Here is a 12968-nt window from a genome sequence, read left to right as displayed (position 1 = left end):
AAGCACTATGGGAAGTCAGATCCAGCCCAAAGAGCTCAGACCACCACGCCTCCAGCCTCACATGGCCTGATTCTGTGTCTCCAGCCACAGGGCACTTTGCCATACCTCTGCCTAGTTACACGGCAGGAAATTGCTCTGCTCTCCCAGCATGGTTTATAAGAAGAGTGAGGCTACTTCAACACAGAAAAACCAGTGGCCTTTTAACCTTTTAACCAGTTGGATCTTGCTTTCAGGTGTTATCAGGCCAAGTTAAGAACTACAGGTTTGTTGCAGAGTAGGCTCATCCTATGTGTCCAAAGTAGCATCTTACAACCTCACAGGCAACGCTTGCTCTGAAAAGGCAAAGAACTGCAGCACTGTGGAGGCTCAGAGTGATGCTTGATTGCACGTGGAAGGAAGTACAAGACCCATACCTTTAGGCAAAAGCAGGAAGAGGAGGTAATTATGTACTAGAGAGATAGAGAAAGGCTCTTACTTGCAGTCATGTTTTTCGATTTCGAAGTGAGGGTTGAAGTTGAGGATAATCTTCTGGTTGGATTCAGGGGTGTAGATGACCCATTCACAGTTCTGGTGGGAGGGGTAGTCATTGGGGTACCCTGGTGAGGTGATGTACCCAGCATCCTTGGAGTTGAGGCGGCCCCCGCATGGCTGAGCTGCAGAGACACGGAAGGGAACAAAGCATTGAAAGATGTTCTGGGCATCAGGTGTGCACAGCAGGTCTCCCTGGGCCACTGATAGGAGTGGTCTGATAAAGACCATTCTCCAGGCCATTCACATCCCTTTGGTACTCTAATATTGATATTAATCTCTGGGCAAGGAGAATTATTCTGCAGAACAAACATACTCCTTTCCCCTCCACCTCCTGCCACACTTACATACCACATTTCACACAGACCAGAAAAGAGAAATGAATGCTCTTGCCAAGGCAATTACAGAGCCATAAAGTAAGAGACAGATTGATATCAGATCATCTGTAGCTGCCTCATTTTATCCCTTCTTTTGCCTCCTTTGCAAGCTGTTCTGTGTCAGTCTCCCACAGCTGCCTCAGGAGACACCAGAATTTAGACACTACAAAATTCAATCCAGCTGCAGGAGGGCAGAAAGCTGTGCTGTGTCCAGGGAAGGAAACTGAGGCATGTCAGGGATGCTGGTGAGCCCAGACTCACCCACACTGTGTGGCAGAGCTAAGGACAGTACCCATCCTTCCTGGCCCCAGCCTGCAAGCCCATGAAAGCCCCTCTCCGTTTGCTGTGCTCTCCCTCCCCAACCCGCCTGCCCCAGCAAACACGTCTCAGCAGACTTGCAAGCCAACCCATCCACTGGAGCTGCAGACACAGACAATCAGCAGTGGTGGTTTTGTGGGACTAGCCCACAAATGGCTGGCAATGGTTGCGTGGTAAGCAGAGGAAGCTCTCTCAGCTTTGGGCTAGAACAGGCCCCAGAGGGTGATTTTGTAATCAAAAAAACATTTAATCTCATGAATGCTGCAAATCAAATTTATTATTGCATTACTTGCTGGGAGGAAAATCTGCATCACGGGGTCACTTGATAATGCACTACAAATCCCAAAGTCCCTTTCTCCATGGGTGCCCATTGTGTGTCCTGCTTTCCCTACTCCCCTGCCACCCCCTTGTATCAGCACCCAGGCCCACAAGCTGCAACAGCTGCCCCCAGAAGACAGTATTGCCTCTTCATACCCAGCAAAACACACAAAACCCACCAAAATGGGCAAAACCCAACAAAACCCTAAGTCCCTCCATAGAGCAGGCTGGCCTATGGATATGGGGTTACCCTGGTCCCACATCGTGGAAAGTTCTCCTCCCTGACAATAAGCAGTGGGGTACAATGTGGGATACAAACCCTCATGGGATGTTCCCACTGTCAGGTTAGCCCCACAGCCCCAGAGGACCCTGGACATGCAGGAGGGTGCAACTGGGTTTTCCCAAGACCCACGTTTGCATGCCCTGGGATGGAGGCTGCAGCACAGCCCACACCCCCAAGGGAGCCAAGGCACAGAGAAGCATCACCCTTGGTACAGGAGGGTAACCACACATCCCAGCAGCATCGTGAGCAAAGGGTGTGTTCCATGGTGTTCCTCACTGCTTTGGTCCTGAGGGATGTTGCTCTCCTTCCACGGCAGCCCCAGGACCACCCAGGAGAAGCAAAGCAGTGCAGATTGTGTGGCCTCAGCCCCTTGCTGTGGGTCTGGCTCTGTTCCTCTGCCACAGGGTTTGCCGGGTCCCAGGGGTGTCCCCTGCCAGGCTGCCACAAGTCTACCAGCTCTCGGTAGGGACATCCCAGCCTGAATTCAAACTGCCCTCTTGCCAGAGCCAAGGCGAGCAGCAGGAGTCAGGCAAGACCCTCAGCAGAAATGCTTCCTGGAAAAAAAAGCACTTTGAATAAACAACCTGCTGCCTGCACGCTGCCTGCAGAAAATGCACGTGTCCTGTGCAAAAACAAGGGCAACAGGAGGGCCCTTCAGGGGCCAGTGAGGCTTCCTTTGCAGTGAAAAAACACTCAGTTTCCCCCATGTTTTTCATGCCCTCTAACACATTCATTCTTCAAAATAACTTTCTTCGCACACACCCAAAGGCAGATCTGCAGCCTTCCCTTTTTCTTAAAATAATCCTGTAAGTATCCTGAAAAATACGAGGGGAAAAAATGCAGCACTGCCATGAAGAGCTGAGAATACCAAAAAACATCTGGTTTTGTTCCACAGGAGAGATTGCTCAACACACAAACATTTACAAACCTACATTCTTGCACAAATATCTTCTCTCAGGAAGGCATATTTGCCCACACATGTGTTTATGTGAGTTTGGAGGGAGGGAGAGAAAGACACATTCACGTGGAAAGAAGAAATTCACGGACTTGTTGACATCAATGTACAAATAGACGTGTAATTCACACTTCACTCATGTATGCACTTTCACACCTTCTCATAAAAATTCACACCTCGTTTGCACACATGTCCACCCCCTCCAGCAAAGAAAAATATTCAAGCTGCAGATTATTTTTCTTGGAAAGGGCAAAGTCTCCAAACAATGAAAATACAGTCAATCCTTCCACACCTCGTGATTCCCTGCCCGTCTCTCCAGCTTTCACACACATGCTACCCGCTAGGCTGATACCACCAACATCACCCACCACTCAGAAGCTGCTAGCCCCTTACTCATGCCAGATACCGTGAACACCCTGTGAGCCCTTGCAACTCAACCAGTTGGAGGGGAACTGTCATGTGAACAGAGATGTCAGCTCTTCCCCAACAAATGAACTCAGGAGCAGAAACACAGTTCCACTCTGACCTTGAAACTTCTCCTTGGCCCTGCGAGGCCATCGCAGTTCAGTGGGACTGAGATAAAGAAAATCCTAGTGCTGATCCTCATTTCAGGTCAGCTTGGTGCCCAAATTAGACTCCTGGTGCCAGTGAGGACAGCCTGAGTGAGAGGGACTGGAGCCCAGCTCCCTGCAGCTGAGACCTCTCCAGCAAAACAGGACAAGCAGGTGAACCTCCCAAGGAAACACGAGCACCAGCCACATCCCTCAGGTGTTCAGATATCACCAGGAAAATGTCAGCATCTTCCTGGAGCAGTGGAAGTCTCCCACCTGCAGGAAAGCATATCTATGTCTCTCAGAGAAATATATTTTTCCTCTCATTCATTCCTACCCAAGTCTACAGAAATGAAGGGGGCTACTTCAGTACAGCACTGCCTTGCCCACATGGTGGGCAATAGCATACCAGGAACTCAAGGCTTCTTAAGAGTCATCTGAAGAGGCAAAATTACTTAAATATCTATGTAATTATTCTGTTGGGCTTCTTCTCTTTTGACTCACAGGTATTTAGCAGGTACCTGCAATGAGAACAAAAAAAATCTGTCACCATGTCCACTGACGGGCATAGGGTTTGACTCAGCAGTCATGCCAACCACTGTCCTTCTGTATAAAATATGGCCTGCTTTGTATACAGTAGAGGCTCAAACTTCATGTAAATGGATTCCTACAAACTGATGCATTGCATCCGTGCAAAAAAAAAAAAAAAAAAAAAAAAAAGAAGAGGTTAGTGGTATGGCTACTGCTCAGTCTGTATGTGTGGGAAGCAAGATGTGTTCCATAGCTAATGGGCTTCAGCAGCTTTTGCCAGCTCTGAATTCACTTAATAAAATTAAAATTAAATTCTGAAGTACAAGCCAAGTCTGCCAGGTGCATGGGACATCCCGTTGCTCAGTAAGCAAAATGCAGGCATTCAAAGCAAACTGCTGGGGCCCCTGCCAGTCCACATAGTATAGGGGCCAGTGGAGTGCTGTGCCAACAACAAGGCCACAGGAGAGCAGCAGGGTTCCTCAGGGGAGGTTAGAGAGGTCAATACTCCTTGGCAGTGTTGGAGTAGACTATGGTCAGTTTGGGAAATCTGCTGACCCTTCTTTTCATTAAGGCTCACCATAACATAAATTATCCCTGCAACCTCCTCCATGCAGGGCCACATCAACAGGGGAACTACACCAGAGGATGACAACCAAGCCACAGGGATGGGAAAAGAAGACCTGGAAAAGATCATGAGATGCAAAATTCTGCAAATGCTGCATTGTACAGTGCGCAACTCCAAAGTTTCCCATGGAGATGGGTGTCAGCAGCTGAGCTCCTCTTTGTGTGCCCTGACCTGCTGGAGACACCCAGCCTGATGAAGTCTCCTCCTGCCTCCCCTAGGCCACAACAAGCCATCAACACTCAGGGGACCCAAAAATAACAGCCAGGCCCCAAGAACCTTCACCTATACTTGGGGTTTTTCAGCTCTGCAGCTCATCAGGCACATGCTGAAACCTCAGGCCGGGAGCAGGGCATTCTCCTACTTGAATTTCCTGCCAATTAAACCCCTCTGGATTTCCCTCACCCCAGGAGAGCAGGGCTCACTGTTATTGTTGGACCTTCCACACAGAAACTAAAGCCAACTCTGCCTGTAAGATAAATAATCATCACCAGAGAGGCCCGTTTCACAACAAACATACATACTACAGCCTCTCAGAGCTTGTAGTGTCCAGCACAAAACTACCATGTGTTTTGACCTGCTGAGGTCAGTTTACTTTTGGGATAGCTTTCAGGGCTGCAAACAAAAATTAGGGTGTTCTGGATGCCTTACAAGCAGCAGCAGCATCACTGACTGTGCTGCTTGAAAAGAGCAGCCTCTGAGGACAGCAAAGGAACAAGGGAGAGAGACGTGGGCGTTCCACAGCAGGCAGATGCACTGCCTAGCCTTGTCATTTCTCTTCCTGGCACAAGGCCCTCCAGCCCAACTTCACACTCTCGTTCAACCACTGCAGAACATTTCTGTGTCCCAGGATTCAGCACTGAGCAGAGATTTGCCCTGTCAACCCTCTGACAGCACAGCAAAATACAGGTTCTGGCATACATGACCCACTTCTCTCAAGAGCTGCTGAACTTGGCTCAAGCCCTTGTGCAGGAAACCCATGTTTCAGTTCTGTTCATCACACAGCTCTTCAGAGTTTTTCAAGGTCCATGCGTGTCCAAACACTTTGCCAAACCCTGGCATGGAGGAGACAAACAGGTCTCTTCTGCCAAGGACTCATTTCCATTACTGCTCATCCTGCCTCCTTTCCCAAGCTCTGACCCAGGCTGGGCACAGCTAATGTGGCAAGGGATCTCACCCCAAACCACAGAGCACAACTTTTGCAGGAGGCAGGAACACAAAATATGAACTCTCAGACTTAAATCATACAGTTTAACCATTGGCCAAGGAGAGACAAAGTGCAGAGGAAGCTAACAAGATTAGATGTTTTATCCCCAGTAGCATAGATCATTTTAGCAGAAGCGTGTTTGCTTTGGATTGCAAGATAAAGCTTCAAAGGCTTCCTGAGCAAATTAATGGACAAACACACCCAAACAACACAAGGCTCTTACATGCACATTTCATTCCGAAGCACTACCCACATCCACATCTTGAGACTACACACAATCAGGGAGAGTCCCCAGAACATTTAATTGAGGAATTTTACCAGTTTAAGCAAAATTTCACTTAAAAGTAGAGACACAGCGAAGTAGAATTTAAAGACTGCTTTTGTGATTTGAACTAGGATTGTGTTCAATTCAAAGTGTCTCAAGCCTGTCATGAGACAAGCTCATAAAACACTGTCTGGGCTTAAGCAAGAAAGGAACGGGCCAATCCATCAGTTGAGGAATGCAGCCATTTGACTGCTTCCTAAGGCAACTGGGAAGGGATGCAATATATTCAGTTTATAGCACTGGACAGCAGTGAAAGGGGAACACCAGAAAGCTCAGCAAATGGAAGATTTTAGCTCTGAGCCTTTGCAAAAAAAAGAGATAATTTCAAATTATTTTTAAATAAGAAGGGAATGTTGGAGGGAGGAAGAGAGAGAAGATTTGGAGACTTCTGATAATCCTTTTTCCCCCATGTTAATCCACAAAAGAATTAAGTAGAAACCTTGAAATAGAGACCTACTCAAGCTTCACCATGGAAAATGAGAGGGCCAAATCCTGCATGCAAATCCAGGTAATTTGCTTTGAAATCACTGGAGTTCAGCTGATTTCTACTCCTGGGGTTCTGGACAGCCGCAGTCCAGGGGGTGACATCGCTCTGTACCACTTGAGCCAGTGACAACCTTGACCTTTAAATGTCCATCCTGTCCAACCCCTCTCTTATATATTTGATGAGATTTTATATCCTGTTTATCCACCTTCACTAACTTTATTATTTGTCATCTTATATCAGAGGCAAATGCAATTCCAACAGGGTAACCAACTTAATAGTGATAGCCTTTCTATAGAGACATGTACACACAATTCTCCCAGGTTGCCTGTGAATGTAATCTGTGGGTCTGGAACAACAACTCCTGGCTGCTCCAGAATTCATCCCCAGGAGCAGGCCAGTGTGTGTGTACACATCCAAGGGAGGCAGCTAACTGCATTTTAAACTTTGAGAAATCCTGCCTGCCTCTCTGTTAGGCTCCCAGGGGCTTGAAATCTCATGGAAACACACTGCCATCTCCCAGGAATACATGGCAGCTTTAGGAGACCCTCAAGCTGCAGGTCAGGCAGTTTCTGAGTAAAACTCCCCAGTACTGCAGGCAGGGAAACAGAAGCTTGAACCTTCCTGCATGGCAGCCTGCCACCCTACCCATAGGCTACATGAGGGAGAAATATGATGGTGAAAATTTGCTGAGCCACCCCCATTAATGCTGTCAATAACAAACTCGTTCAAGGGCCATGGAGACAAGAGACATTTCTAGTTGTACACATGGAAAAAAGATTCCCCTAGGATTCCTCTCTAAAGAGCTTCAGGCTTGATGAAAGTTGTTCCATGCATCTGAAATACTAATTAGTATTATTATTATTACAAAAATTCCAACAATAAAAAAAAGCTTATCTCATCTCTCATCTCCCCCACACCCTCCCAGCTTCCTCACACCTTTTGAACTCATCTGTCAGGATCCATTCTGAAACTGAATCCTTTTTTCCCCATCAGGCCGTGGCAGTTTACCCCTGGCTCCTTCCCACAGCAGCTGGCAGAGCCTCTCAATCTCACAACACCCCTGGCTTGGCCCTCCCTCCCAGAGGCCCTGCTGGAGCCTCAGAGCACAATGCAGTGCCTTGGCTCCAAAGAGCCCCACGGGTGGGAGAGGAGGGAAGCAGCCCTTCCTGAGCCACTCAGAGAGCCCCGCCATGGGTCCCCCCATGCACGCTGCCGAGCAGTAGCAGCTTCAGCCTTTGGTGCTGGTGGTGAGGCTCAGCAGCAGCTGGATTTGAGCATGTTGTCAAAGTTATTGCACATTCTGGTGAGTGTCTTAAACACATTGTTACCTGCTGAGCACATATTCAGCAGTCAAACAGAAGGGGAGGAAAGCTGCAGTGAGCTTGGGGTGTGCATGAGGGTGAAAGTTGTCAAGGGGCTCTGGGTTTGTGAGGGACAGTGCAGAGAAGGGATGGATGCAGAAGTGTGCCTGTGTGGCAGCAGCAAGGCTGGTGTGGCTCTGTGTGTAAGAGGAAAGGTAGAGATCTGTGTGCCTGTGAAGAGAGAGGAGGGATCAGGGAGATTATAAGTGTATGTGTATGTGTCTACATGCAGAAGGGCTTTTCCTCCTTCCTCTTTCTGCATGCATTCCTTTAAAAAAAGGGGGTTCAAAGAAGCCTTTCAATAAAATGTAAGCAGAATAAAAGGAGAGCATCCTTTTGGCTTCACCATCCTCCTAGAAGGGACATAGAAAAGGGCAAGCATTCAAGCCCTACACAGACAGCATTTCACAGCGACCGGGTGACCCACCAGAACAGCTGGGCAGATGCCTTGCCTTTGTCTCAAATGCACAGGGAAAAATGAGGGCAGGTTTCAAAGACCTGGAGCCCAGTACTTTATCTCTGGAGCCCATTTTCTTTGGCTCATCAAGTATGAAGATAGGGGAAGACACAATCAGACAGAAAGTCCTTACATCTATCCACCCCTGCAAGTTATACTTCAGGCTATTTTGCATGCCAACCTGTTGCTTGTACCCCTTTTCCCAAACTGCTTGGGAAGAGGAGACCTCACCAAGGCTGCAGCTGGAGCCCCAGCCTCCCAGCATTATTCTAGCTGTCCTCCCTGATTCATGGGCACTGCTTGCACATAGAAAGGGTTACAGATCCAAGTTGTGATTTCGAGTGCTTGGCCCCATGCCTGCTGACCTCGTGCTGACAAACCTCTCCTCCGTGTCTGAGTTTTTGTCTTTTCACTGCACAGGCATCAAGCCTGGCTCAGGATCCGGCCTTCTGAGATTGTGCTTTGGCTCAGGCAGGGAGCAGGCTGACCCTTTGATTCTGAGTGTGATTAAACCCATGCTACTGTAGCGCTAAGCCGTGTGCAACACTGTTAGCAACAGCCCTGATTTATGTTGTTGCTAGTATTGCGGTTTCCACCAGGGTGTAGACAGGGATTTCGAAAATAGCCCAGCTATCTCTTTGTTTGTGTGTGTATTATAATTAGAAATGTGTCAAAGGGCTGTTACAGAGTGAGGATGGAGCTGGAAACGTTCACACCCCACTTCTGCCCCTACCCCTATGCTGACACCATCAGCCCCAGCTTGGGTGTGTGCAGGGACATTAGCTCTCCGCACTTCCCGGATTAGACAACTGTATTCCCAAGGCTCCATGGGGGCACGGCGGTGGTGACTTCACTACACAATGGAGAACAAGTTTAACAGCTTCCAGTTTGCTCTCAGGTTGCTGCAATCTGCCCCCACCACCGTGGCTAAATGACAACTTTTTTCTATTTTGATTTCAGATAGGATCACGGGTCTCAGATGTAGACAATTTATTTTCCTAGCACAGCTGGTCTGTCAGAGGTCATATAATTTGGCAGCAATCCCAGTGCTTAAAAATTAATTTTTCCTTATTAATACAACTGGGGGTCCCACAGGATAGGATCCCAGCCTTATCTGAACCTGACAGCTTCCTAAACCCCATGAAGGATGCCTTCTCTTCTCAAGCTATCTGCAGTGCAAGGCCACCATGTCCTGGTGCCTGGCAGCACTGGAGGTTTCTGCTAGGAAACCAACGCACCCGTCTGCCGGGACGGGAAGTGCTGCCTCCTCCGGCCCAGCAAAGCGGGGCGCTTTCTCTTTTTAACCTTCTAAAGCCACACACAAGGTACCAAACACAGAGAAGATACTGGGAAGGAGGATGGGGGGGGGGGGGGGGCGGGAGGAGCAAGGCAGGGAGATGGGAAGCACCTCCACAGAGCCTTCTGGGACCAATATGCATGCCTGTCACTCCAGACACCACACACCATGATTTTCTGTAGCAGTAAATCTAGGAAAACAAAATGCAGCACCTTAACCTGGGTCAGAGCCCCCCACCGAGCTTGTATCAGTGGTTTTCAGTGAGGCTCCGACAACTATCTGATTCCTAGTCTAAAAAAGCTTTTGTTTCCAGTAAGAGCTGAGTTAACAGCACACAGGCATAAGGCACTACACTCAGTGCTTGTGTGGGTGTGTGTGTGCATGTTTGTATGTGTGGCCGTGTGCTTGCTTGGCAGCAATTTGTTTTGGTCCCCCTTCCCACCTTGCTACATCTCCTAAGTCACTACTAAAAATAATAGCTTTTAAGTAAACTATTTGGAAGGCTTCAGAGTGAGCTTTGCTCAGAGCTGCATAAACATCATCTGAACGGCTCAGTACTTGGGTCACTCAAATCTGTTACTTTCTTACTTCATTGCTTTTTACGGGAAAATGAAAAACACACAGCCATCCAACCTTCAGATTTATCTTCACGGGTCTCCCACCCACTCTCCTCCATGGTTATCTCAGGGTTTGCTTGGCTACATACAAATTGGCAGCTGCACTGTTTATCTCTTACTGTAGAAATATTGCATGAGGTTTTTTTCCGTGTGGATTATCATATTATTGTCTATTAAAAACGTCTCCCCTCTCTACTAACCTCCCTTAGGGAACCTAAAGAGGGACTTCCATAATGGGGGAAGGCTTTCAGATACACCAGACTGAAACATAAATCCATCTACCTCTGGCATGTTTCCCTTACTAGGCTGGCTAATTTACTGAAGCTGAGTGTAGCCTGATCGAGGTTTGCATCCCATTACCCCGTACCTTTGCTCACTGTGCTGGCAATAAAGTCATTTGACCGGATTTGCAGCCACACATCATCATCTCGGCAAACCACCGCTGGTGTCGGCCACAGAGAGACAACTTCCTCGCTGGTTCCAACACCATGTGATGCTCTGCTTAGCCGGGAAAACCTCGCATTCAAATAAACACTGCTTACAGCGCCTGAATGGCCTGAGAGACACGGATTGCTCAAATCTCCTCCTAGTTAACAGTCCTGATGTTGAACTCACTCCAGGATAGAAGGAGGTGAACACATGGACACAAGGCACACACTCGGGCTCAGCGGCCACCGGGATCACAACCAGACTGGCCAGTGTACCCTCAGGGGCCAGCCTCAGGTTACAGCCCAGTCTGCCACAGCACAAAACCTACTCCAGGACATCAGACACTGCAACAGGGTTCATCTGAATAGACGGTTGCACTCAGCAAGGGCCTCCCAGGACACTGCCCTTTCTCTTCATCCCATCAAGTGCCTATTCGCTTTCCTGCTTGAACAAAAGATGGGATTTTTTTTTCTTTCCTTTATAACAGTAAGGAAGGAGGTGATGCCAACCGGCAGCTGAATGTTTATCGGCAATGTCTGTGCTTCGCACTGCAAAAGAGAGGGATTTTCTCAGGCGTCAGAGACTCTATCACTCCCCCTGTTCAAGGGGAAGCTGGGTGGCCACACAGCTCCGGGGCAGGAGAAGGCAGAATGCACTCTGCCATCATCTAACGCTGCTCGGGTCAGACCGCAGCTCAGGGCCCTGAGCCATGTCCCGAGGCCCCGACTAACGGGAAGGCAAACCCACAGCTCAGCAGCTGTTGGCTTGGCACTACCGTACTGAGAAGTCAGCTCCTGAGCACAGAAGGAGCTCCGAGAAAGCACCGGACGGCAAATCCTTTTCCTCCAGAGACTATTCCAGACCCTGTTGCCCCCACTAGCGAGATTCAAACCCAGTGGCCGGGGGGATAGGGCCCAGCGTCATCCTTCCCCACTCCTGTCTCCATGCCGAAGCAACGCAAAGGCGGGTTTCATCCCTGCACCTCCTGACAGCCCAGCCTAGCCCGTCAGCGAGGAACAGAAAAACACACTCGAGTCCCAATACGTGCCACGAACCCGCCTTGTCCCGGGACAGCCCAGCGTTTGCAAAGTGCGTACAGGTCCCGCACGTACCGCGGGCAGCCTTTCCTGAGGATGCCGCCGCTAAGCTTCGTCCGCTACCAGCTCTGCACAGCCCCGGATGCCTGCTCCCGCCAGACGATTTTAATTTCTCACCTAAAGTTTCCCGAGGTTGCAACCGGTGCGGGGCCACGGACGTTGGGATGCGGGTGTTCGACATGTGGCTAGTCCCTACCACTTCTCCTCCCTTCCCCGCAGCTCCCCAAAAAACCAGCACGCAACTTTCCTGCGCGGCTCCATCCCCTCGCCCCTTCGCGCCGGGCGTTGGGAGCCGCACGGCTGCAAGCGCTGCGCTCCTTGCCGGGGGTGCGCCATCCCCGCCCCGCCACACGCATGAGCCCCTCCAAAACCCGTGCTGCGAAAGCTGCGTGGCGCGGCCGATCGCTCATGCATGCATTCCCTAAATTTATTCCCACGCAGAGCATCTATGCGTGAGACCGGGACCGCGCCCGAGAACCCGAAAGTTGGGCGGACGGAGACATCCCCCATTCCTGAGGGCGCCTTACCTGTCTCCGCTGTGCCTCCAGAGCCGGGCAAGCACAGCCCTAGAAATCCCCAGGCGAGAAGAAACGTATCCATTCTTCGGAACAAATTATAAAAAAAACCCGAAACCCACAACGCAAGACCCGAGGCTGCGGGCCGGGTTTCGCCTCCCAACCCCGGGCGCGCCGCGCCCCGTGTGGGCGCCCCACTAGCGACCAGCTCCGGCGGGGCTCAGCGAGGGGCGGCGGCGTTCCCCGCACCGGGGCTGCGGGGCGGGCGGTGCCGGCGGAGCGCCTCTCCCCTAGGGCGACCCGCGGGGCCGGCGCCTCGGCATCCCCCGGGGCGCGGCGGCGGTGGTGCGGGCTGGGGCGCCGTCTGCGCCTCCTCTCCCTCCCCGCCGGCGCCTCGCAGCCTTTTCAGGCAGGGCGGCATGTGGCTGTCAGCGCCGAGCGCCGGCACCGCCCCCCGCGCCCCCCCGCCCGCCCGCGCACCGCCCCGCGCACCGCGCCGCCCCCCGCGCCCCGCCCCGCCCGTGGGCAGCGCGGCCGCCCCGCAGCGCGGGGGCCGGGGCGGCGCGGGGCGCGGAGCGGCCCCGCAGAGCCGGGCGCGTCCCAGCCGTGCTGCCGTGCCGCGGGTGCCGGCCGGCCCCCGCCCCGGCGCTGACGGCCCCGCAGCGCGGGCAGGAGCCAAACCCGATGGCAATA

The 12968-nt window shown here is 51.0% G+C and overlaps 1 protein-coding gene across 4 annotated transcripts in view; it reads right to left on the bottom strand.

Moving 5' to 3' along the window:
- Positions 1 to 12602, bottom strand: part of NRP2 (neuropilin 2) — an 88974-nt gene extending 76372 nt beyond the window's left edge. For 2 of the 4 annotated variants that reach the window (XM_059853263.1, XM_059853265.1), the window contains exons 1-2: positions 12288 to 12602; positions 476 to 653 (exon numbers count right to left, since the gene is read on the bottom strand). In XM_059853263.1, the coding sequence (XP_059709246.1) occupies positions 476 to 653; positions 12288 to 12360 (251 nt within the window). In that variant the 5' untranslated portion in view covers positions 12361 to 12602. The remainder of the gene's footprint in view (positions 1 to 475; positions 654 to 12287) is intronic. The other 2 variants (XM_059853264.1, XM_059853266.1) reach the window with 1 other exon arrangement.
- Between the last annotated feature and the right edge of the window lie 366 nt (positions 12603 to 12968).

This window comes from Haemorhous mexicanus, chromosome 8, assembly GCF_027477595.1.
Source record: "Haemorhous mexicanus isolate bHaeMex1 chromosome 8, bHaeMex1.pri, whole genome shotgun sequence".
In the NCBI taxonomy this organism is placed as follows: Eukaryota; Metazoa; Chordata; class Aves; order Passeriformes; family Fringillidae; genus Haemorhous; species Haemorhous mexicanus.
This window is presented reverse-complemented; position numbering and strand designations above follow the sequence as displayed.